The sequence below is a fragment of the Acanthochromis polyacanthus genome, chromosome 21, assembly GCF_021347895.1.
Source record: "Acanthochromis polyacanthus isolate Apoly-LR-REF ecotype Palm Island chromosome 21, KAUST_Apoly_ChrSc, whole genome shotgun sequence".
Taxonomy (NCBI): domain Eukaryota; kingdom Metazoa; phylum Chordata; class Actinopteri; family Pomacentridae; genus Acanthochromis; species Acanthochromis polyacanthus.
Window position 1 is genome coordinate 5,191,458 of NC_067133.1, and position 23,351 is coordinate 5,214,808.

The 23,351-nt window shown below is 39.0% G+C and overlaps 1 protein-coding gene across 4 annotated transcripts in view; it reads right to left on the reverse strand.

Moving 5' to 3' along the window:
- Positions 1 to 44: 44 nt before the first annotated feature.
- gucy2ca (guanylate cyclase 2Ca) overlaps positions 45 to 23,351 on the reverse strand; it is a 33,776-nt gene continuing 10,469 nt past the window's right edge. For all 4 annotated transcript variants that reach the window (XM_051941430.1, XM_051941428.1, XM_051941429.1 and 1 more), the window contains 26 exons: positions 20,764 to 20,876; positions 17,946 to 18,013; positions 17,636 to 17,848; positions 17,414 to 17,532; positions 15,497 to 15,596; positions 15,226 to 15,337; positions 14,994 to 15,138; positions 12,069 to 12,154; positions 11,866 to 11,983; positions 11,629 to 11,710; positions 11,254 to 11,347; positions 9,867 to 9,929; positions 9,690 to 9,761; positions 9,479 to 9,583; positions 9,030 to 9,116; positions 8,800 to 8,932; positions 8,579 to 8,716; positions 8,284 to 8,369; positions 8,059 to 8,150; positions 7,703 to 7,861; positions 6,094 to 6,286; positions 5,722 to 5,896; positions 2,168 to 2,266; positions 1,969 to 2,063; positions 1,802 to 1,878; positions 45 to 1,311 (listed from right to left, as the gene is read on the reverse strand). In XM_051941430.1, coding sequence (XP_051797390.1) covers positions 1,113 to 1,311; positions 1,802 to 1,878; positions 1,969 to 2,063; positions 2,168 to 2,266; positions 5,722 to 5,896; positions 6,094 to 6,286; positions 7,703 to 7,861; positions 8,059 to 8,150; positions 8,284 to 8,369; positions 8,579 to 8,716; positions 8,800 to 8,932; positions 9,030 to 9,116; positions 9,479 to 9,583; positions 9,690 to 9,761; positions 9,867 to 9,929; positions 11,254 to 11,347; positions 11,629 to 11,710; positions 11,866 to 11,983; positions 12,069 to 12,154; positions 14,994 to 15,138; positions 15,226 to 15,337; positions 15,497 to 15,596; positions 17,414 to 17,532; positions 17,636 to 17,848; positions 17,946 to 17,989 — 2,886 coding nt within the window. In that variant the 5' untranslated portion in view covers positions 17,990 to 18,013; positions 20,764 to 20,876 and the 3' untranslated portion in view covers positions 45 to 1,112. The remainder of the gene's footprint in view (positions 1,312 to 1,801; positions 1,879 to 1,968; positions 2,064 to 2,167; positions 2,267 to 5,721; positions 5,897 to 6,093; positions 6,287 to 7,702; positions 7,862 to 8,058; positions 8,151 to 8,283; positions 8,370 to 8,578; positions 8,717 to 8,799; positions 8,933 to 9,029; positions 9,117 to 9,478; positions 9,584 to 9,689; positions 9,762 to 9,866; positions 9,930 to 11,253; positions 11,348 to 11,628; positions 11,711 to 11,865; positions 11,984 to 12,068; positions 12,155 to 14,993; positions 15,139 to 15,225; positions 15,338 to 15,496; positions 15,597 to 17,413; positions 17,533 to 17,635; positions 17,849 to 17,945; positions 18,014 to 20,763; positions 20,877 to 23,351) is intronic.

Sequence of the window (23,351 nt, forward strand, 5' to 3'; positions counted from 1 at the left end):
GAGATGTGTGTGAGTAATCATTAACCACAGGGCAACACTATAGGTGAAGGTTATGTATGTTTAATATGATAAAATGTCTATTTAAACCAATGCCATTTTATGTGACAAGAACAACCCATCGAAACCAGTTTCATGAACAATTAGTGGAATTTTAAAATGCTGACTTTGACATCCTCTAAACAGTCATATCAAAATATACACGGCAGTAAATTGCAACCATTACAACTGTTATAAAGTGAGCTTCGGTATGAAATGATGTCCTATTCTATACAATTTAAAAAAATAACAGCTTTGCATTCAAAACCTGTTTGGTTGTGCATCCTCTATTCCCTATTCCACTGAATTATTGGTATAGATTTCATAGACATGCAGGCAATAGGTCCCCTTCAATATACAGCCTATACATCTGTTTCCATACAATAAAAATGAAAGCAGAAGAAAAAATTGCTATAGCATCACTAATACCAATGGAAATCAATACTTCGGATAGGAGCCGGGTTTTTTCAGTACTTTTTAACTCTTAAAATATGGATTCTGAGCTCAAACAAACACTGAATATTTAGTGGAAAGGCTCATTAGATCCATGGTTCCTGAAAGACATTTCCACTGTAAATTGCTGCAGAAATTGGTGCATCAAAATGTACAAGTAGCAAATGAATTGTCTGAAGCCATCCAATACTTATAAGACACCTATGTCCATGCAATGAATGACAGTTTTAATCTAAAGCTGTACAGCAGAGTCATGTCCCACACAGTGAAACAAAACGGCCGTATTTCTGGCGCACTTCTTCCACGAAAAGCCCCACCAAACATCCAACATCTCATCTGAGGGGGGACTCTTACTTTAATGAGAATAATTGATGCCCAGAAACTGTATATTTTAGGTACCAGTGAGGGACAGGGGAGGGAAAAATGTGAATAGTGAATGTCAGGCTAAATACAGATGGCTAAATTAGGGTTTCTGTATCATGTCTGCTTTCTTCACTGCTGTTCCTTCACTGTCACTCCAACCCCTGCACCAGCAGAGCTGTCCAGAAAAAGACGGAACGCTGTTGACACACAGATAAAGGCTTCTAGAAACTCCAACAAAGTCTACTACGCCATGCCTGGGATCACAGGTAGGTGCTGGGGTCATCGCTGACAGCCAGGTGGAAGTACTCGGGCAGGCCGTCCTTCCGGAGGCTGTTGCTGGTGTCTTGCCAACGGACTCTGGTGGACAGGGTCTTCCTCTTTTCAAAGCCTTCTCCGCGCTTCTCCAGACGAGAAACGATCATCTCTGCCAGGTCCTGCTGGAGCCGCTGGATGTTCTCCCTGAGACAGTAACAATGGGAATATTTTGGGTTGCCATACATGCAGGAACACCAAGTGAAAGTCTTCCAGTTCCTGTGCGTATTACTTCACCAAGGAACGGCGGACTTATGTGAATATATTGTACATTTAGTAGATTCAGTATAATATCAATATTTGCTACAAATAGAATCATTTGTGCAATATTTACATCTTCCACAAGTTTAAGAACATATAATATCTATGGTAGTAGTTTTAGGATTTTAATTCATACTGTCATGGTTGTGGATAAATAAAGGGTTATCTTATTATATTTTGGCTTATCAATTTATGTATTAAGATAACCTAGACAAACTTCACTCTTTTATTTTCTGCTGAACTGTGCATGTTTTTGTCCCTCTAACTTTGAGCAGTGAAGAATTGTTGAGATTTTAAATAGAGCCAGAGATAGCATCTTTAAGAATTAGTAAATTTGTGCAGATTTATGAGTAAATCGAGACAACACTTTACTTACGCTGTTGGTGGCGTTGACAAGTTGTATTTTCTCCCAGTCACCCCCGTTAACCAGTATGTCATCTCTTTGCCTTTACCCTGTAAGAAAGAAGTGACCACTATCTGTAGATTCTGCATTTGATGTCAATAATTAAATAGAAATTAAAAACCAAGGAATCCCTAGCTCACCTTCAGGTACGTCTCTCCTCTCTGTTCGTACTTAAACATGCAGTCAGTCCTCTGCAGGATGTTGATGGTGGACTGGCTAACGTGAATTCTCAGAGCTGGAATGACAGTGAGGAAAAAAAAAGTCATCAGGCTCAAGCTCTGAGCTTTCTTTTCCTCTGTGCAAAGCAAAATTACTGTATCAAATGTGTGTCTCTCCTACGCTGGCCTGTAGACTCCATGCGTGAGGCAGTGTTGACTGTATCTCCAAAAAGACAGTAGCGAGGCATCTTCTTTCCAACCACTCCTGCTGCACAAGGTCCTAAACAGAAACGCACACAAGCAAGAGCCAAACATTTGGTTTTAAACATATTCAAATATAGGAAAAAAGAGCAAATTATAATAATTGTAATTTATATGTATGTATATATATATATATATATATATATATATACACATTTATATCATCAAAAATGTGGGGGAAAAGGTCATAGTTTAATACGTCATCAAAAATATGACAATAAAGTCATAGTTGAGTATGTCGCCCAAAATATGACAAAAAAGTCATAGTTCAGCATGTCGTCCAAAATGTGACAAAAAAGTTAGTATGTCGTCCAACAAATTGGAGAGCGGTGTCCAGATAGCTCAACTGGTTAAGAAGGTGATTTGTAAACAGAATTGTGCCAGAGATGAAGGTTCGATTCCAGCTCATGATCCTTTACTGCATGGGTTTCCTGTTTTCCACTCTATCCTTGGCGGAGGTCTGCACTCTCTGAGTGCTTTTCTAGTTTAATATGTCATACAAAATATGACAAAAAAGTCATAGTTTAGTATTTTTTAGTTTAGTTTAGTATTTTTTAATATGTTTTAGTATGTGGGCCAAAATAGGACAAAAAAATCATTGGTTAGTATGTCATCCAACAAACTGGAGCGAGGTGTCCAGATAGCTCAACTGGTTAAGAAGGTGATTCGGAAACAGAACTGTGTCAGTGATGCAGGTTTGATTCCAGCTCATGAACTTTGTAGTTGAATATGTCACCCAAAATATGACAAAAAAAGTCATAGTTTAGTATGTCGTCAAAAATATGACAAAAAAGTCATAGTTCAAAATGTGACAAAAAAGTCATAGTTTAGCAAGTTGTCCAAAATGTGACAAAAAAATCATAGTTCAGCATGTCGTCCAAAATGTGACAAAAAAGTTATAGTTTTGTTTGTCATCCAAAATGTGGAGAAAACTTCATAGTTGAGTATGTCGTCCAAAATATGACAAAAAAAGTCATAGTTTAGTATTTTTTAGTTTAGTTTAGTATTTTTTAGTATGTTTTAGTATGTGGTCCAAAATAGGACAAAAACATCATTGGCTAGTATGTCGTCCAACAAATTGGAGAGTGGTGTCCAGATAGCTCAACTGGTTAAGAAGGTGATTTGTAAACAGAACTGTGTCAGAGATGCAGGTTCGATTCCAGCTCATGATCCTTTACTGCATGGGTTTCCTGTTTTCCACTCTATCCTTGGTGGAGGTCTGCACTCTCTGAGTGCTTTTCTAGTTTATTATGTCATACAAAATATGACAAAAAAGTCAGAGTTTAGTATGTCGTCCAAAAAATGACAAAAAAAATCATAGTTCAGCATGTCGTCCAAAATGTGACAAAAAAGTTATAGTTTTGTTTGTCATCCAAAATGTGGAGAAAACTTCATAGTTGAGTATGTCGTCCAAAATATGACAAAAAAGTCATAGTTTAGTATTTTTTAGTTTAGTTTAGTATTTTTTAGTATGTTTTTGTATGTGGTCCAAAATAGGACAAAAACATCATTGGTTAGTATGTCGTCCAACAAACTGGAGAGTGGTGTCCAGATAGCTCAACTGGTTAAGAAGGTGAGTCGTAAACAGAACTGTGTCAGCGATGAAGGTTCGATTCCAGCTCATGGTCCTCATGAACTTTGTAGTTGAGTATGTCGTCCAAAATGTGACAAAGAAGTCATAGTTTAGTGTGTTGTCCAAAATGTGACAAAAAAGTCATAGTTTAGTTTGTCATCCAAAATGTGGAGAAAACTTCATAGTTGAGTATGTCGTCCAATACGTCACTAAAACATCATACTTTACAAAATAACAAAAAAGAGACGCTGTACCTATGACAACAAATGAATGTTGCATGACATCATATTGATCCTACTTCAGATCAACTGCTGTGGACTTTTCAGGACTCATCCATCAAAAATGATTCAAGCAGCAATTGATTAAATTGTGGGACTGTTTCTGAGTCCCATCAATTCCCGCTGCCCGCTACATATTTAGGTCAGGCGATTCAGTATCCGTACATAACGTACACATGCCTGTGCTCAGTGCAAGGTCATTTTGTTTGTGGGTACATCTATATTAAATGCTGTCGTGATTTTCGATCATCAATAACTAATAAAAAAATGTTCCATTTCTACAAAAATTGGCTGCATTTTTTGACAATGACATGGGGGAATGAACAGCCTTGGAGGAGGACTGTGTTCTCTGAGTGCTTTTCTAGTTTAACGTGATCAACTGGAATCTCGCAGTCCTCATGGAGTTTAATCATGTAAGTTATTCAGCCACTAGGTGTCAGCAGCATTTTGACAGACAAGAACAAAAACTGAGAGGCAAACTCACAGACATATGAACACCTTGTTCTCATTGATACAGACTATTGTGTGGGAACATGGAAAACAGATGAATGTATTTGAATCGAGAAAACAGATAAAGTGAGCATCTGAAGCCTTTGGAGAACAAATAATTCTATATTTTTGATTTTTTTTGTGGAAATTCCATCAGTTTAAAGTCTGTAGCTATTTAAAGTTGTCACTTTTCTATACATATTCAAACTTGAAACTGATTCTGAAGACGAATAACAATACAGAAAATCCCACCTTGTGAACACACAGGATTGATTCCTTATGAAACCCTTGAAGTCTTCCTCTGTCTTTTTTAAAACTGTCATAACTACGCTGCAGTTTCAAGGTGGAAAGAGTCAGTTGTGGTGTTGACTGCTTATTTCACTCATGATGTGTCTTCCAGCATAGAGAACACATCATGTTAAGAGGATAAAAAATAAACAAACTTGATTTTCACTGAAGTGGGTCGTTATTAAATGGCCTCTCTCCTCTGTTGAAGTGTTTATACGTTCTATTTTTTGTAAATTTACCTCTTTAATTACTACAAATTAAACTGTCCTAAAGATTATGAACATCCCTCCATCCTCTATACACCACTTTATCCTCACTGGGGTCGCTGGAGCCTATCCCAGCTGACTCGGGCGAAGGCAGGGGACACCCTGGACAGTTCGCCAGTCTGTCGCAGGTCTACGTATACAGATGAACACTCACAGGCAATTTAGAATAGTCAATTAACCTCAGCATATTTTTGGACTGTGGGAGGAAGCCGGAGTACCTGGAGAAAACCCACGCATGCAAACTCCATGCAGAAAGATCCCAGGCCCACCCCAGATTTAAACCAGGATCTTCTCGCTGCAAGGCAAAAGTGCTAACCACTACGCCGCTGTGCAGCCCAATTATGAACATGTTTTGTATAATATGTCAGCTCTGCAAAATCTTGAAGGATGTTCATACTTAATTCAATTTGATTAATTTCTCTTTATACTGCAAAAATTCACAACATATGCAATCTCAAGGGACTTGACACACTAAGATGAAGACATTATAAGTCATTTAAATAAACCCAACCAATCCAGCTGATTACTTCAAGGATGATATTATTATGACAGAATTGTTAGAAATTGAAATGTCTAGTACCTGAATGTATACCAATACGAATCCACAGAGGGATCCCAGGGAGGTGCTGCAACTCAAAAGTCCCCACAAAAGCGAGGATGTCCAGGGCCATGTGGGCAATGTCCACTGCATGCCTGTTGCCGTTGCGTTTGGGCAAACCTGATGCAACCATGTACGCATCTCCTATTGTCTCAACCTGTGATACAATGAAAGCTTTATAAACAAAAGCATTATCTGCATTCAATAAGCACAAACAACTGTTAAAATAAAGAGCTTCGCATGGCAGCCTAACCCTAACTTCACCGTCCTGCAAGCTTTAGATGAAGGCCTCAAAACGTACAAGCAGCAACTTCCTTTCCAACACTTTGTTTGCCTGAATTCAGACTGTCACACCTTGTAGACGTCATGGTTATCGAGAATGCTGTCAAAGTTCTTGTAGATGTCGTTGAGCATGTCGACCACCTCCATGGGGGTGCTGTAGTGGCAGAGGGTGGTGAAGCCCACAATGTCGCTGAAATAGATGGTCACCTCCTCAAACAGTTCTGGTTCAACTCTGCCCGTCTCCTTCAGGGAACGCACCACTGGGCTGAGGAGACAGAAACAATGGAAAATGTTGTGCCTCAGTTACATTTCCATAAAAGGAATATAACCTCTTCATGCACATGCAAATACAGGTTTGCCTTTAGATGGAGCGGGTTCTTTTGACCCCTACATTGGGAAACTAAGGGTGATTGGTGAGTGTTAGGCCTGTATGTCCTAGTTTAATAACTGGAATATTTGTTGCATATCCACTCCTGCTTCCAAGCTAATTTGATAAATAGGCAATAGACAAAAATTGACAACAAGCTTATTTAAACACACTACCATTCAAAAGTTTGGGGTCACTTAGAAATGTCCTTATTTTTGAAAGAAAAGCAGTTTTGTTCAGTGAAGATGACGTTAAATTAATCAGAAATACAGTCTAGACATTGTTAATGTAGTAAATGACTATTCTAGCTGGAAAAAGCTCATTTTTAATGGAATATCTACATAGGGGTATAACTTTATATATATATATATATATTATTTTTATGGACTTTTCTTGGCTTTGTTGGATAGACGAAGTGAGAGAGAGACAGGAAATGGGGGAAAGACATGCAGCAAAGGGCCGTGAGCGGGAATCAAACCCAGGGCCACTGTGTCAGAGACCAGCCCCTATACATGATTCACCTGCTTAACCCGTTGAGCTAAACAGGCATCATAGGGGTATAACTTTGATACCATTGAAATTTAAATCACTAATATAAAAAATATCACTTCAGCAGTAGCTTAGATTATGCTGAAAAAAATTTAAGCTTGGTAGGTAGCTTGTGCTACTGTAAGTTAGCATTATGTTGTTAGCATGACATAAAGTCAGCTAGTCAGCCTTTTAGACCGACAATAAAAATAATAATTCCATTGCACTGCTAACTAAGCTAATGATGGTGTACATGAGTTACTACCATTTTCATATGAACACAGCTATAGTATTCAAATTATTTTATATCCATGGAAGCTTCTTACTCCAGCTAGCCTGGTTTGGTATTCTTTACCAACATACTAATAGAACCCCCATACTTTAATTAAGCATTAAGCCCTAAAAACTAATTCGATGGAGCACATACCAACCAATGGCCATTAAAACAGACTGGTGACAGAGTTTGGAGATGGCATTTCGTTGAGCGATTATAACTTTCATATCATGGTACCAACTGGCACTTAACAGCTGGAGTTTTACACCCAAACTGCTGCTTGCTTGTGCTAAAACTGTCACTGTGAGTACAGGATGTGTAGGCCCTGAAACCAAAGCAATGACAGTAGAAACTAAAACGCTCTATGGAGCTGAGGTGAGCTCTACATTACAACTCCCCATGGGTTTGTCAACATGAACAGCACTTTTCAAACATAAAAATGCTAATGAAGCTTTCAGCATGACCCTGCTTTAATCAAGTGTGTTGCATCAGCAGATCCAGGACAAACTTACCCAGGAAGTAGCATAAAGTTGAGGCGATCTGCTCTGTCCCGCTCAGCTTTGTACAAGGACGTTCTCTCCTCTACCAGATTCTCCAGAGTCTTGGAGTACATCTGCAGACGGCGGATGAGGTTGTCCATGTACGTCTCCGTGGCTTGGTTGTGCAGGTTACTGAGTCAGAACCAAAGTGTTTTACATTACAATCACTATATGATGCCCTGAATTACTCATCAAGTTTCAAAACAGTACAGACAAAGCATATATGACCGAATTTATACACTTCCAGGCCTCCACCTTGAGCTGAGATGTATATATTATTGTACAAATCATTAAAAGTTACAATGAATTCATGTGTAGTGTTGACATACCTGAAAATCTTTGCCAGTGTTAACTCTATTTTCTTAAAATCCGGCCTCCGTTCTGGGTCTTCATCCCAGCAGTTCTTTATCAGCATGTATAGCTGTGTACATAGACAAATAAGTGTTGTCACATATTATTTTGAACTAATGCATCCAGGTAGCTTCACTTTGCTACTCTAAAAGCACTCAGAGTGTGTTGCAGTACCAGCTGCTCAGTGTTGGGGACTATTTTACCTCAATCTCCCTTTCTGATGCACCCTCAAAGTTAAGGTCAGGTCTGAAGACCGTCGCACTTGGATACTGCACTCTGTAGATCTTTTCTGAGGGGACAACAATCAGTTTAATAAGTTAAGTGGGACATAGAGTTGAGGGTGAACAGTGAGTCTGTGTGTTCTCAAGTGTCACAAACTGTCTCAGTATGAAAAAGTTCCTTTAAATCAAACAAAATGTAACATATCTGACAAGTGATCTATGAAAATAGATGAGTTTTGTTAGTGTGGTGATTTATGGAAGTGTAACGGTTGCCTACCTGCAGTATTAGAGCACGACTGTGTGTAGAACGGGGCTCGCCTCATAACAATCTCATTGGCAATGATGGCGTAGCTGTAGACGTCTCCTTTTTGAGATACCCCGTCTTTACGCAGATGCTCAGGGGCAGTCCACACATCTGAGAAGAAAAGAAAGGATCGCTGATGATCTCAGCATTTGGATAAATCATCAACCTTACTGTTCATGATAACTCTGTCTCACCTCTGCCTGGTCTCAGGATAGTGTGACAACCAAAGTCAGTGATTTTGACCACCATGCGGTTGTCGACCACACAGTTGGTGGACTTGAGGCGACCGTGGACATCGATGTTACTGGAGTGAAGGTATGACATGCCCTGCAGGAAGTACGTAGCAGCAGGTCAGTGAGCAGGAGATTTTTTTAAAAAGAGAAAAGCGTATGAGTATGTGACACACTGACATGTCAAGTCATACCTTTGCTATGTCATACATGACTGATATCTTAAACTCCATGTCCATGAAGGTTTCGTCTGGGTAGGAGATCCTGTCATTCAGAATGTACTGAAATGAAAAAAAGAAGACATAAAGAAGACCATATTTCATCACTTCTGCCGCTGATGTATAGAGTCAATGGAAGTGTGTGTTTGCTTGGGGGTAGGTTTGGGACATATTTAGTGAAGTCATATGCCTCTTTTAAAGTTCTCTAAGCTTAAAATTTAAGTGAAATGTTAACTTTTAAAAAGGTGCTGTCTCACTCACAAATTGTTAATATGAAAATGGTATAAAGTATATTCTGCCAAAAGAAATCCCTTACAGCCAGACCGATAAAATAAACTGATAGATAAGGAAGACTGGGAGTGGCAGGATCTCATAGTATGCAGTAAAAAAGGAAGCCAAAGTATGAGTTTGTGGTGTGTTCTTACCCTGAGGGAGCCCCTCTGACACAGCTCAAACACCCCAAAAACACCATACTCAAACTTCACCGTGCCATAAAACTTGGTCAGGTTGTAGTAATCGATACGCAGCAGCTGGAACATGAAAACACAGGGAAGAGGAGGACGTGACAGTGAGGGTTAATAAGTCTTGCCTTATTTTCTATGTAAACTTTAATTATAAAATGCAGAGGTGTCTCACAGTGTTTAGTTCAATTCTTTGGTTCTCATTGAAGTCTCCATCTGTCTGTTTCAGCTCTTTCAAGATTACAGGCTGAAAAATACAAACATGACGCTCCATGAAAAGTTGTGACATGATCGGGTAATCCATTAAATTCTTTTTGCAGCAAAATACTGATTAGACTTAGACTGTCGGTACCTTCTTGTCGTAGCGGCCTCGACGACTGAAGTACGTACTGTCCTTCCTCTTATCGTCATCAATCTGTAACATAATCACACACACACTATCTGATTTCATATCCTTATCTTGGACTCCTGCAGACCTTAACCCCTGATGGTTATCTGTGGTTAAACACTGCATTGTCAATAGATTTCAGTTTTAATTAATTTTAACTGCTTAACATTAGAAAACACCTATTTACACAATCTTACAGTATACATATTTTTTCAGCTGATCTTTGCTAGAAGAGCTGTTTCGATCAAGCTTTCTATTTAAAATATCCCAAAAGTATTTTGTTAGATTCAAGTCAGACAACATATATTGCATTTTAGAAACTCTTATGTGGTTTTGACAGTGTGCTTTGGATCTTATCATGCTGGAATGTTCCTCCTCTGGTAGTCTTTTGCAGACTGGGAGTCATCTCGTTAGCTATGTTTTCGAAGACTGTCTACAGGTACTAATAGTACCATCTATAAATGTCATCTCCCAACTCCTTTTGCACTAATGCAGCTCCATATCATCACACTCTCACCTTCATGCTTCACTGTCAGGACTATGCGTTCACTGTGGTAGTCCTGGTCAGTTTCACACCAAACATGCTGGACTCCATCTGAGCCCACCAAATTCATCTTGGTCTCATCTGACCAATGGATGTGCTGCCAATGTTCACTGTGCGTCTTTTCATGTGCTTTAGCAAAGTTTAATTTTGCACTTGTACACCAAAAAGGAAGCATGGTTGTTCCTTGGATGCCGTCCATAGCAGTTGACATTATGTAATGTCGTTCACATTGTGTAGGTTGTCACAGCAAATCTGATTTCCATTGATAATCCCCTGTGTCAAGTCTGAAGCTATTCGTCGTGCCATTTTAGAAGGCCTGCCACCCTAACTCTGATCAGTGGTACTATGGCTCATTCTAGCTCCTTCTATAGCTCGACAATTGCATTTCCACTGATTTTTCGTGGAAAATCAGTGGAAATGAGTCTTTGTTTGGCCTTACAATCTTTTTTCAGTTCCTCTAGCAGTTCTGTGGTGTCATGATTCCAAACAATTAGACAAATGTTTAGACAGACACAGCCGAATTTCTACTTTGTATCTTCAATAAAGTCTCTCTAAAGTATTTGTTGTTGATTTTTCATAAGAGAAAATACTCTACTGATTAACCTAGAGGGATTTAAGAGTTGTAAACTATAGTTTCCAGTGGCAACACCTTGTTTCATGTTTTACTACATCTGAGGGATTACAGTCTTGTCTTTAATGTCTTGCTCAGCTTATCTCATTTTGCCTTGTCTCGTGTGAGTGCTTCTTTATCATTCATCAGCAGAAAAATAATCCCTAGTTACAATCTTGCTTGATGATTGTCTTTACCTTCAGAGAGACCGCCCTCTCATCCAGAGGACTGATCAGGTGTGGGTCAATGTGAGACCACTTCTTCTGTATATGACGTTCTTTCCTGTTCTGCCTAGTAGTAATAAAAAACAAAACACAGGATGAATATCATTTGTGGATTAACTGTCTTGTTTTCAAAGTGTATGCAATCACTTAATAGCTGTATAAGATACACAACTGGAAGAACAGCTTTTACTACACATAAAACCATGTTTTATTGCTGCAGGTTTGAAAACGTTTTCATGGTTTACTCTCTAGTCAGAATGTTTTCCCATCTTCCTGTCCACAAATGCTGCAAATGCTGCCTTATCCTGTCAAAATCAGCTTATTTGATGCTAAGTGGCTGCTGTTTACCTGTAGAAGATGAGAGCGATGGCCGTCACCACCACAACGCTGAGACTCAGAACAATCACAATCACATCCTGCATATCTAAACCTGAAAGCACACGTGATGGAATTTACAACATTTAAAGCTTTACATGAAAAAAAAGCCACCATAAAATCATGAATATATTTCTGTATGACAACTTCACATTTTAATGACGTTTTGCTGAGTTTAAACCTGTGATTAGGTCTATGGGGGTGTATTACCGTCTACATTTTCTGGCATGTCATTGGGCAGTCGGCCATTTTCCCAAAACAGCGCAGGGTTTAGCGTCCACTCGATGGTTTTATTTTTTGATGTATCAAACACTAACAGAGTCTCATACTGGAAAGGAACAGATGCAAAGTATAAAAACAACACCTCTGGTTTTCAATGGCTGCATCGACTGCTAAATGGACAGTAGTCTCACCTGCTTAGTGTTGACTGATGTGTAAATGACAGAGAAGTTAACATCTCTGTCACCATACTCATCAAGCTCATAGTGTCCTCCTATGCCTGTTTACAGAAAGAAAAGTACACGCAGAAAAGTAAAAATACATTTCCTGAAAATGAAATTATTACAATCTAAGTGCATATGAATAAGATTAGCTTGGAATTATTCCAAACCGACACCAACAGTAACAGTTGGAAATATTAACCCTCCTGTTGTCTTCATTTACGGGCACCATAAAATATTGTTTCCTTTTCTGAAAAAAATCCCAGAATTCAGCAAAAAAAATCCCCCAAATTTCTAAAAATCTGCAAAATCTTCAGGAAGAAAATTCCAATAATTCCTGAAAAGTTTCCCTTAAAAGTTTTATTTTTAAAAAAATCCCCCAAATTTGGCAAGAAAATTTTTGTAAATATTTTCAAAAAATGAGTAAAAATCTTCCAAAAAATCCTAAAAATATCTAAAATGATTACATATATCAGTAAAAGTTCTAATATTTTCTTTAAGAACATTCACAAAAACTCAACCAAATTTCAGCAAAATTCACTTCTTTTTTCCACCAAAAAATGTACAAAGATTTCCCAAAAATGTGGAAAATGTGGACATCAGAAATTTCACTGTGAATTTTTTTTTCCCCCCCACATTTTCAAACTTTAAAACAGGTTCATTTTGACCCGCAGGACGACACGGGGGTTAAAGAACATAATGTAGTAAGATGTTCTTTAGCTCTTTCATTCTTCTATAGATCAACTTTTCTGATGTAATATTATTCCCCAACATATAGAGTGCACCTTACTGAGTTTTAATTATTGCATTTACTAGCAGGGAACACTTTGCACTCCTTCCTTGATTTCTAAAAAAATTAACCCCAAATATTTGAGCGTTATCTTCAAAGAAACTGCAAGACCAACCTAGAAAACAAACAACAAGTTATCCAGGTTGAAAACTGAGCCAGGATCTCTCATTGTTTGGTTTATGACCTTCACCTTGTCGTGTCCATGAAGGACACTGAGGTAAAATTTCAGAGACTGAAGCATCGTTGTACACAGTTACAAAAGTGTTCTAAAATCAGATGTTTGTATTATCAGCGATAAAAAAAACCCATAAAACAAGCATTTATGCAACAGTGTGCAAGATGATTTTTAAATCTTAATGTTACAAAAGTCATCTCAGTGCATTTGAGACTGTATTTGTTGTGTGAGCATATCCTCCTGAGACCCAGCCCATTCATTTATGTCCTCTGTACTGGACACTGGTATTTGTTCTATATCTACTGACTCATTTGAGCTGGTGTAATAAATCTTAATGTGCTCAGTAGAGGGCATCCTGGCCTTTCCAATGGTATCTTATGTGACTGGGTGGGATGAGGGGAACTTTGTTTTAATGCTGAGACAAAATGGCGACGGGAGCAAAATGTGCCTGCCAGGAAAAGAGAAAAGTTTAATCAATTACTTTTAAGATATCGTTGTTTTACCATCAGTATTTTCTTGTTTATGAACCTATCAGGAATTATAAATTGGGGTCAGAGTTCAGCTGAACTTTTTGTCAGGACAAACAATCTTCCCATGTCAACCGTTATGGACATGTGAACAATTTAATGGGGTTAGCTAATAGCTAACTAGCTTGCTAGTGCTTTGTTTGCATTCAAATTTCTGCCCCAAAACACATTTCTTTGTGGAGTAATAAACATGTTGAATTTTTCTATGCAAAGTAATTAATAAAACAAATAAATAGCTGTAAATAGCTATATTTCATGCAACCTCTTAAATTTTACACTATTGTTATTTAATTTAGTTTCTTAAGGTTTCGTTAGAAAATGGATTGACATTCTAGTTTTCTTGATTTCGAACAGTCACGAAAATCATTCTGTTGTCCACTACAGTGGGCATGTTGTAAAAGCTAAAATAAAAACTATTTTGTAAAATTCTAAATTGTAAGTTGTTTGAGCTCTAAAATGGCAGGAAATCCCCAAAAAAATGTTAAATTGAAAGATAATTTTTCCCTCGGTTCACGGGAGGATATGTAAAATTTGCTCAGAGCTAATAGTTGTACCAATGCAGAACACCATGATTCTGCATACACATAGAATTATGACTATTTTCATGACCTATGACGCCCTGAGCACAACCTGTCCTGTGCTCTGATGTGTTTCTCCGTTACCGTTAGGGACACTGATCTAACCAGTAACCAGGTTGGAATATTGATCTAATCTGCTAGAAAATAAAAGAACCGTCTAACTGAGCAGATGTTGCTGATTCAGGGTGCTTGATCCTTCACTACAGCCACAGTGAGTCAAATTATGCCCTCTTTGCCTTCATGATGTCTCAATCTCATCAGCGTTTATTAACTTTCCGATATACAAAACCTGCCAGCAGTACTAAAAGTTTTCTTTTTTTTAGTGGCCAAAGTTACACCATTTCTCTCTCTGCCTGCATTAATCTGCAGTTCAGTGAAATCACTGCAGTCCTCCTGTAGCTATAGTGAAAACTTGAGCATCAGTTCCCAATGGTGCAAACATTAATCTCTGAACATCAAAGCTGCGTTGTCTTTAAAGTTGGCAACCTCGGTCCCTTGGTATTGACCGCAAGAAACTGTTCAAACCGAAAGGATCATCAGATTTCCCCATTTCTGATGAATTCCATCACGATAATTAACCAAATCTAAGCTTAAAACTGTAATATTTTAACAGAATTGCTGTACTCTACATGTCTCATTTAAATATTTTTACTAAATAAAACACTTGCGCTACCCAGATTCTGGTGATTTTAGCGTTAAAGGACATTATAATACAGTGAGAAATGAGCTCACAGTGCAGAAAAGTGACAGAAGCAAAAAAAAAAAAAAAAAACACCAACAAACCATTAAGAGTTCCAAAGATTGCGACTTATCAGTGAATATACACACCATCAAAAGAGGTGTTTCCAAATGGGTTGTAACTCAGAGGCACATCGTCGGATTGTGTGTTTTGTTGCTTGCTGAGCATCCTCTCTCTGAGCACTTTGCCAAACAGCAGAGTTCCATCATAATATCCCGCCACATAGTCATTTATCTTCAAATTAGATTGAAAGACAAAGAAAACTTTAATTCTGTGTTAAAACATGCATGATCTTATTTAGGTGTTTGAGTTGCGGCTCACCGTTTCGTTGAATGGAGAATTTGATCCGTACTCGTTGTTCCTCTTTGGCAGAGTGACCACTAAGACGTTATTCATGCTTGTAGGGGATGTTGTGTTTATATAATACTCAGGACTAGATAAAGGTAAAAGAGGTCACAGGTAATATTCCCACTTCTACACCATGAAAATATCATGCATCATGTTTCGTCTTTGTCAATGCTTATTTCTTGATTGCCTCTGCATAGATGATCTGTGGTTTATGAGAAAAATGGAAAAATCTTGGCCAACTTACTTGTAAACATCAAGGAGAATAAACAGGATCTCTTTGTCAATCTCGCCAGCCTTCGCCTTGATTGAAACAATGTCATCAGTGTTCCCACATATAATGAAAACTGAAAGAAATACATCAGTTTCACAGTTAATCTATATTTATCACAATTGTTTTTCCAGTGGTTGCAGTATTTCAGTTCCAGTGTATGCATCGTAGGACTGACAGAGAAGCATGTGGTGTTCAGCAGTGCCAGGATTTCCCTTGATATTTCACAAAACAAAAAGAAAAAATAATATTTTGATGAATTATTTCGTCCCAGCCTCAGTTGGATTTACACCCATTTGGGCTTCGGGGCTACAAGAAGTGGTATTATAAGAATGGACTGATCACTGTTCCTGATCACTGGTCCTGACTTGGCTGTTCAACAAGATCTTAGAGAGTGAGAGGATGCCTGACAATTAAGATGTGCAGAGTTGTGGCAACTGCAGAGGAACAAGGTGGATGAGCCATACAGTGAAGTGATGGGAAAGAGTCATGGAAGCTAGGCAAAGGACGGTGTTTTTGTAGATCTAGAGAAAGCATATGACAAGGTGGCAAGAGAAGAACTGTGGTACTTCTTGAGAAAGTCTGTACGTTAGAGTGGTGCAGGACACGTATGAGGGCTGTAAGACAGTGGTGAGGTGTGCTGTAGGTGTGACAGAGGAGTTCAAGGTGGAGGTGGGACTACATCAAGGATCAGCTCTGAGCCCCTTCTTGTTTGTTATGGTGATGGACAGGATGACAGATGAGGTTAAACAGGAATCTCCATGGACTATGATGTTTGCAAATGACACTGTGATGTATAATGAGAGCAGGGAGTAGGTAGAGTAAAATCTAGAGAGGTGGAGGTATGCCCTGGAAAAGAGAGGAATGAAGGTTAGCCTCAGCAAGACACAATACATGTATGTGAATTAGAGCGACCCAAGAGGAAGGGTAAGGTTAGGGTCAACAGTCCAGAGCAATGGGGACTGTGGAATTGAGGTGAAGAAGGATGTGCAATCAGGTTGGAATGGGTGAAGAAAAGTGTCAGGTGTTAAGTGTGATAAAAGAGTATCAGCAGAAATGAAAAGAAAGTCGTACAAAACTGTGGTTAGACCAACGATGTTGTTTAGTTTAGAGCCAGTGACACTGAGGAAAAGACAGGAGGCACAGTTGGAGGTAGCAGACATTAAAATGTTGAGGTTCTCTGTGGGAGTGACCAGGATGGACAGGATCAGGAATGAGTACATCAGAGGGACAACACATGTTAGATATTTTGGAGCTGAAGCTAGAGAGGCCAGACTGAGATGGTTTGGACTTTAACGGAGGAAAGATCGTGAATGTATCTGTGCGAGGACGCTGAGTGTTGGACTGCCAGACAGGAGACTAGAGGAAGACCAAAGAGGAGGTTTATGGATGTAGTGAAAGAGGACATGACGTTAGTTGGTGTTCGAGAAGAAGATGTAGAGGATATATTTAGATAGAAGCAGATGATTTGCTATGACGACCCCTAAAGGGAAAAGCCGAAAGGAAAAGACAAAGAAGAAGTAATATTTTATTCAAAAACACAAATCTGAGGTCAGGAGTTTTCAAAAGCCATTTGGTAGCATGATCCTTCAGGCTGTAACCGTCTGTAAAAATTTTGTTCCAATTCATCCAGTGTTGTTGTTGAGTTATTTCTTTCTATAAATGAAACGGTAATGTGCTACAGGTTGAGGCATGGCATTGCCAAAGTCACTAGCATACATACTCTGGAGTCTCAGAACATCATCAAGTAGTTTCTGAAGCATCTCAAAATGGAAAGTTGGGGCCTGACCACACAGCTGACACTGCCATTCCTCGATGCATGGCTAAAAGCATCTGTGTTTCTGCTTAAGTAAGAAACTGTGAAGACCCAAACACACTCGAGAAAATACTCACTGTTGCTGTGCCTTTTCTCATTCTGAAGCTGCGTAATCAGATCATCCTCTGTATGCAGCATCTCTCTATCCATCGCTGAGGCAAAGTTTCCAGAGCCTGCATCCAGTGCATTGATGTACCTATGGCAAAAGGAAAGCAATCAGACAAAAAGGTGACACATAAAGGAGCACAGAATGCAGTTACAGAGGCTACTCAAGTAAACTGGTGTTTGTGCTGGCTCACCAGAAGCAGTCCTCAGTGACAGCCTTCTTGTAGACATATGTTCTATTCCAGGGAATCTTAAATGTCTCTTGGTATTGCATAAAGTAGACGAAAAAATCGGAGATCTTCCGCGCCGGAGGCAGAATTCGGGTTAGTTTGGGCTTGTAGTCACAGGAGAGGCCAAAGCTCCCAGCAGAGATGACAGGAATGCTCAGGATCAAGCCGATTTCATCACTGAGGCAGAAAACAGGAAGCGACAATGCAAAAGTCAGGAAGCTTGCTAGTGCTAATGCTGTTATATTTTGTTAAAGAGAAACAAAGCCATACTTACTCTATTAAATTATAGGTGGCGAAAGTGCAGGAAGGCCCAAGCATGACACATCCAACTTCACCTCTATTCTGCAGAAAGTCACAGAACATGCAGGAGCAATGTCATCACACGGTCATGGGTCAGTGTGTGAAATAATGGCACCACCACTGCCAAGGCTCGGGTGTGTGGGACAAAAAATCTGATTTTTTAGAGCCCGCATTAAGTTCAGTCATGCAGTTATTTGCCAAATAAGTACTGCCGTTTACATTTCTTCTGAAACTGTTCTCTAATTCTACTTCAGTAAGTGATTTTTGACATTCTCCACTTCACATTTCCTCCCTTCATTTGTAAACTTGCCTGAACCTGTCACTCCACATTGTGGTGGAGGAAGCAGGAGCAGCAGCAGAGTTTGTTCTACTGCGTCAACACAAGAGTTGTTCCTGCAAAAACAAGCACCATCCTGTGTTTGTATTACATTTGTGGTGTATTTAGGCTTCTATTTGAGGTGAAATTTGTATCTTGGCCCTTCACTTCAACAGCTGTAGCCACTGGAGGTGTGATATTGTTTGTAGAAAACAGTCAGCAGAGACAAAATCCGATCACTAACTGTGAATAAATTTGACTTTTACTGTGGGTGTTTTATATAATTGGCTTCATCCTTTGTACCCTTTGTCCTGCAAATAGTTTGACTAAATTTACGATCATAATTTCAAACTTATGTGGACCATCCAGTCGTGAAGCAATAGATAAAGTGCCAATAAAAAACAATTACTCTCCTTGAAAGATTTCTCCTTTCATTGCTTTTAAACAGTGAATTATGCTGTTTTTAATTTGCCTTGTTTTGGGACAAGAATTTAGAAGAAAAACAAGACTCAAACAGATTTCCACAAGGTAATGTTAGTTGAATAAAAATATAAAACATAACACAAGCTATTGCAAAAGCTGCATAAGTTGACCCTTCAGGTCAGTATTTAGTAGATGAACTTTTGGCCACAATTACAACTCTGAACCTGTGTGAATAGGTCTAAATCACCTGGGGCCTCATTTATAAAGCTTGCGTACGCACAAAACAGGGCTAGAAAGTGGCGTACGCCATGACCAGTCAATACATCAGGTTTCCTTACACTGTGGGTGAACAGGCCAACATTAAACGGCAATTTGCAGCAATGTCCGGTTTCCCAAATGTAATCGGCGTAACTGACTGCACTCATGTTGCTGTAAGGGCTCCGAGTGAAAATGAATTTGTCTATGTGAACTGAAAAAAATGTACATTCAATCAGTGTAAAAATTATTTGTACATCGGACATGATCATAACAAATTTAGTGGCAGGGTGACCTGGGTCAACACATGATTCATTCATCCTGACGCACAGCAGTGAAAAGACTGCAGGGGGCGCTGCGTGAAATGCCGTGGATCAGCAGCTTATTTATATACAGATACATTCATGAGTTACTTTGCATTGACCATTCATGGTAAAATGTGGGTGTGTTGTGGGCGGAATGTGAGGTGGATCCACCTGTGCAATCTTCCAGCTGGTGTGTGATTTATCAAGAAATTGCATGCAGCTGTGGTTATGCACAGTTTTATAAATCAGGGGCGAAGGGCATACGCCCATTTCAGATTTTCGGCGTACGCAAACTTTTAGTATGGATCCTACGCAATGTTTATAAATGAGGCCCCTGAACACTGCAATTTTACTCCATTCTTCTTTGCAACATTGCTCTATCAGCTCTGTCATTTGACACTGGGATTGTGAATGAACAGCTCTTTTCATGTCCAGTCACAAATTTTAAAGTAGATTGAAGCCTGGGCTCTGACTCCGGAGCAACCACCCTGCTGTCTTTGAGTCATTTCTATGTAGCTTCAGCCATATGATTCTGGAAAACAAGTCCCCTACCAAGTCGCAGTTCTTTGCGGGCTGCATCAGGTTGCTCTCCAGGATTTTCCTATATTTTGCTGCATAATTTTAAAAATTTTACCCTCTGCCCTTACAAACCTTCAGGGCTTGCTGACAAGAAGCATCCTCGCATCATGACGCTGCCACCACCATGTTAAGCGGTTGGGATGGCGTCTACTCTGATTGGCTGAATTTTGGTCTCATCAGGCCAAAGAACCTTCTTCTAGTTAATTAGAGTTCTGATGGACTTTTGTTAACATGAGTTTTTTTCAACAGTGGCTTTTACTTTGTCGCTCTGTTCTAACGCTGGTGAAGAACCTGGGCAGTCTCTCCAGTCTCAACTGCTGAAACCTGTAATTCCTTTGACTCCAGAGGAATCATAGGTGTCTTGGTGCCTCCCTCACTGGTATTTTTTTTAGAACAGTCACTCAGTTTTTGTCAACAGCATTCTCTAGGCAGATATAAACATGTCCCACACTCCTTACATTTCTCAATGATGGATTTAACTGTACTCTAAGGGATATTCACTATGGCATCAGTCTTTTCAAAGTCTAATCACACTGAACACAATTAATTGCTGAAAATCTATAACAGGGAAAAACTTTGAAGGGGGGGTGAATACTTTTTATAGACATTGTATGTAACTGCACCAGCTCAAAGGTAATAGAGAGATAATGAATTCAGATCACAAAAGGGGAACTTGTTATTGTTTTACAACTGGCCACAGAATCACAGAAGCTATTTGCACTACCTGAAACAGCTTTACTTTAAGAATGGAGGAGAGCGAACAGAGGAGGCAATGTTCCTAGAGTCATTTCTAAACTTTTCAGTATCTTTCATTTGAAACTTTTTACTTCGACAGCCGTCATTAATTTCACCTTAATGTGTGCACTAGAAGAAACACTTCACTGTCCTTTTCTTATGTATTTGACTGTACTTACATGTAGCTTCTTAAGGATATCCACACCTTCACAGCTGCTGCTCGCACAGCCCTGACGGTTGTAGAAAGTGGTGTTGAACCCATTGTAGTTAGCCGTGAGAGTGAAGTCTAAACCTTGAGTGATGGAAAAACGATAAGAGTGATTAATATTTAAAAAATTAAATATCATAGGTTGTTAAGATAAGATTACACTAATCGTATCACCCAGTGATGACAAATTTGACTTAGAGTCCTCCCACAGACAGTGTCAATTGGTTCATTTACACCCCCTGTCAAACGTTTTAGGACACTTTCTTATTCAAATAAAGTAGAACCTGTGCTACAACTTTTGACAGGGGGTGTATCTACCAAATTTGGTACACATATGCAGCACATCAGGCTGAACAAAAAAGTCAGTGGCAGCCACATTCCAAACCCAACAGGAAGTGAGCTATTTTGCGTTGAATGTCAGATTTTGCCCATTTTTCATTTTTTTCTAGAGCAAACTCCTCCTAGGGGGAAACTCCAATTCACCTCAAATTCGGCCAGTACATACAGGAGGCCTTAATGATCCAAAGTTATTAAAATCTTTTTCCAAAGTCAAAGGGCGTGTCCGTGGCGGTCTCCGGAATTTTGATCCTTCGCCATGAAGTTTCAAATGCTGTGTAAATGCCCTGAACATGCTCCAATCTGCCTGAAACTTTACATGTATGATCAGAGTCCTGCCCTGATCACATCCATATGATGAAATACACCCCCTGTCAAAAGTTGTAGGACAGGTTCTACTTTATTTGAATGAGACAGTATCCTAAAACTTTTGACTAGGGGTGTACGTCAACGGCAAGAAAAACGCCAAATATCCCAATGAGATTTATGAGGTACTCGGGGGCCTAACAGATAAAAAACTGGAGTCCCCAAATTACCTAAAGGTACAGTGTATGGCTGAATGACTGGATGAACTGGTAAAATGACAGCACAAACGTCCACCAGCCAGATTCTTCTGACATAAAATCAACCATTGCGTAAAGAAAATGGCCGCAGATAGCTAACAAGTTCACATCAGTTTCACGTCAGGAGAGAAATTAGTTTGAAAACTAACCGCTGCTATCTCTAGCATGCCAACCATCCATACATCGATGAATCTCCCAGTTTATTCAGAGCAGACTTTTTGATGTCAAGAGCCTTTTAGTTGCAAAATAATTTAAGACCAATAAATATTCTTACATCAGATACTTGTACACGTGTTTAATGCACTCCTCGGCCACTTAATTAGGCATACTTGTCCTGGGGCAGAGTCTAGGAGTGAGCTGGTAGCGACATCCAGTAACCGGTGCTTTTTCTTCTTTTCTCTATGACCCTTGTTCTTACACAGATGTATTTTAATAGTAGAACCCATTTAAGCACATCCAGTGACACAGTTCTGACCAACCAGACATTGTTTATCAGAATTTTGTAGCATTTCAAAGACTTCGATTATCTCATTAGCCTCGTCAACGATTGAACAATTATCAGGATTATATAAAAGAGCTTATGATAATGTGTATGGGTTCATCGGAAACTTCTACACGGCAGTTCTTGCCTGCATAAGCAAGTAGTGAGAGTGAGTGAAGAAATGAGTATTTTGCCTGCAGTTTTTGTAGGTGAAATAGTGTTTAATGTACAGCAGTCCAACGCACCATCACCTACTATAACTTCAATAACAAACACAGTGTTTAAGTATCACCTTTTTGACAACAACAAAAAACTATGTAGAAACTTTCTTAAAGTGGAATTCATGCTAGAACTGTGGTATTAGATATAATTAGATTTTATGTTTGCACTAAATTAAGTTGTCAGTGTTTTTATAATACAGTGTCCGAATTAGACAACAGGACATATTTCTGTGTGGATCAAATTAATTTCTCTCCAATCCAGATGTTTCCAATTTTAAAGTATTTTATTTAGCAGAATGGTAAAGTGAAGTCATGGCTTCAAAGATGACACATTGTATTTGGTTTAGGTTCCTATGCCAGCTACTTGTGTGAAGATGTGACAGGTAACGTGGTTAAATGAAGAAAAATTTACATCGTAGAAAAAAGGATTTGATCAGTATGTGGAACTATATTTAAAAGGATATTCAACACTATGCCTCTGCATGATTGTAAGACCTAGACACGCCCTCGACACAACTGATGCATGTCTCTAAGCGTAAATACGAAAATAAAAGCCAGTTCTAAAATCAGTTAAGATTTTTTTTCATTTCTCTATTATCAGCTTAATGCAGCTAAAAAGGGGGGGAAAAAGAGAATTTTTAATCAGTCCGGAATCTAAAAGACACTGAATTCTCAATAAAGCAAAGTGAAAATATTGCTGCTTTTGACAATTTCATTACACTGTGAGTCTTTTTCCTCCTCAACCTTCTGTCATTTCATTCACACAACAGCGGCACGATGAAATCTCAACAGCTCACAGGATGTACAACAACTAGCTACTGCATTCACTACCAGCCATCTTGAATTTGTAGGTATCTATATAATGGTGTGCACTTGAAGTGCTACTGTTTCAATTTTAGCTCACCTGATAACATTTACACACCTGAAATGGTAATTATTTTTAAGTTTTGGTCATGTT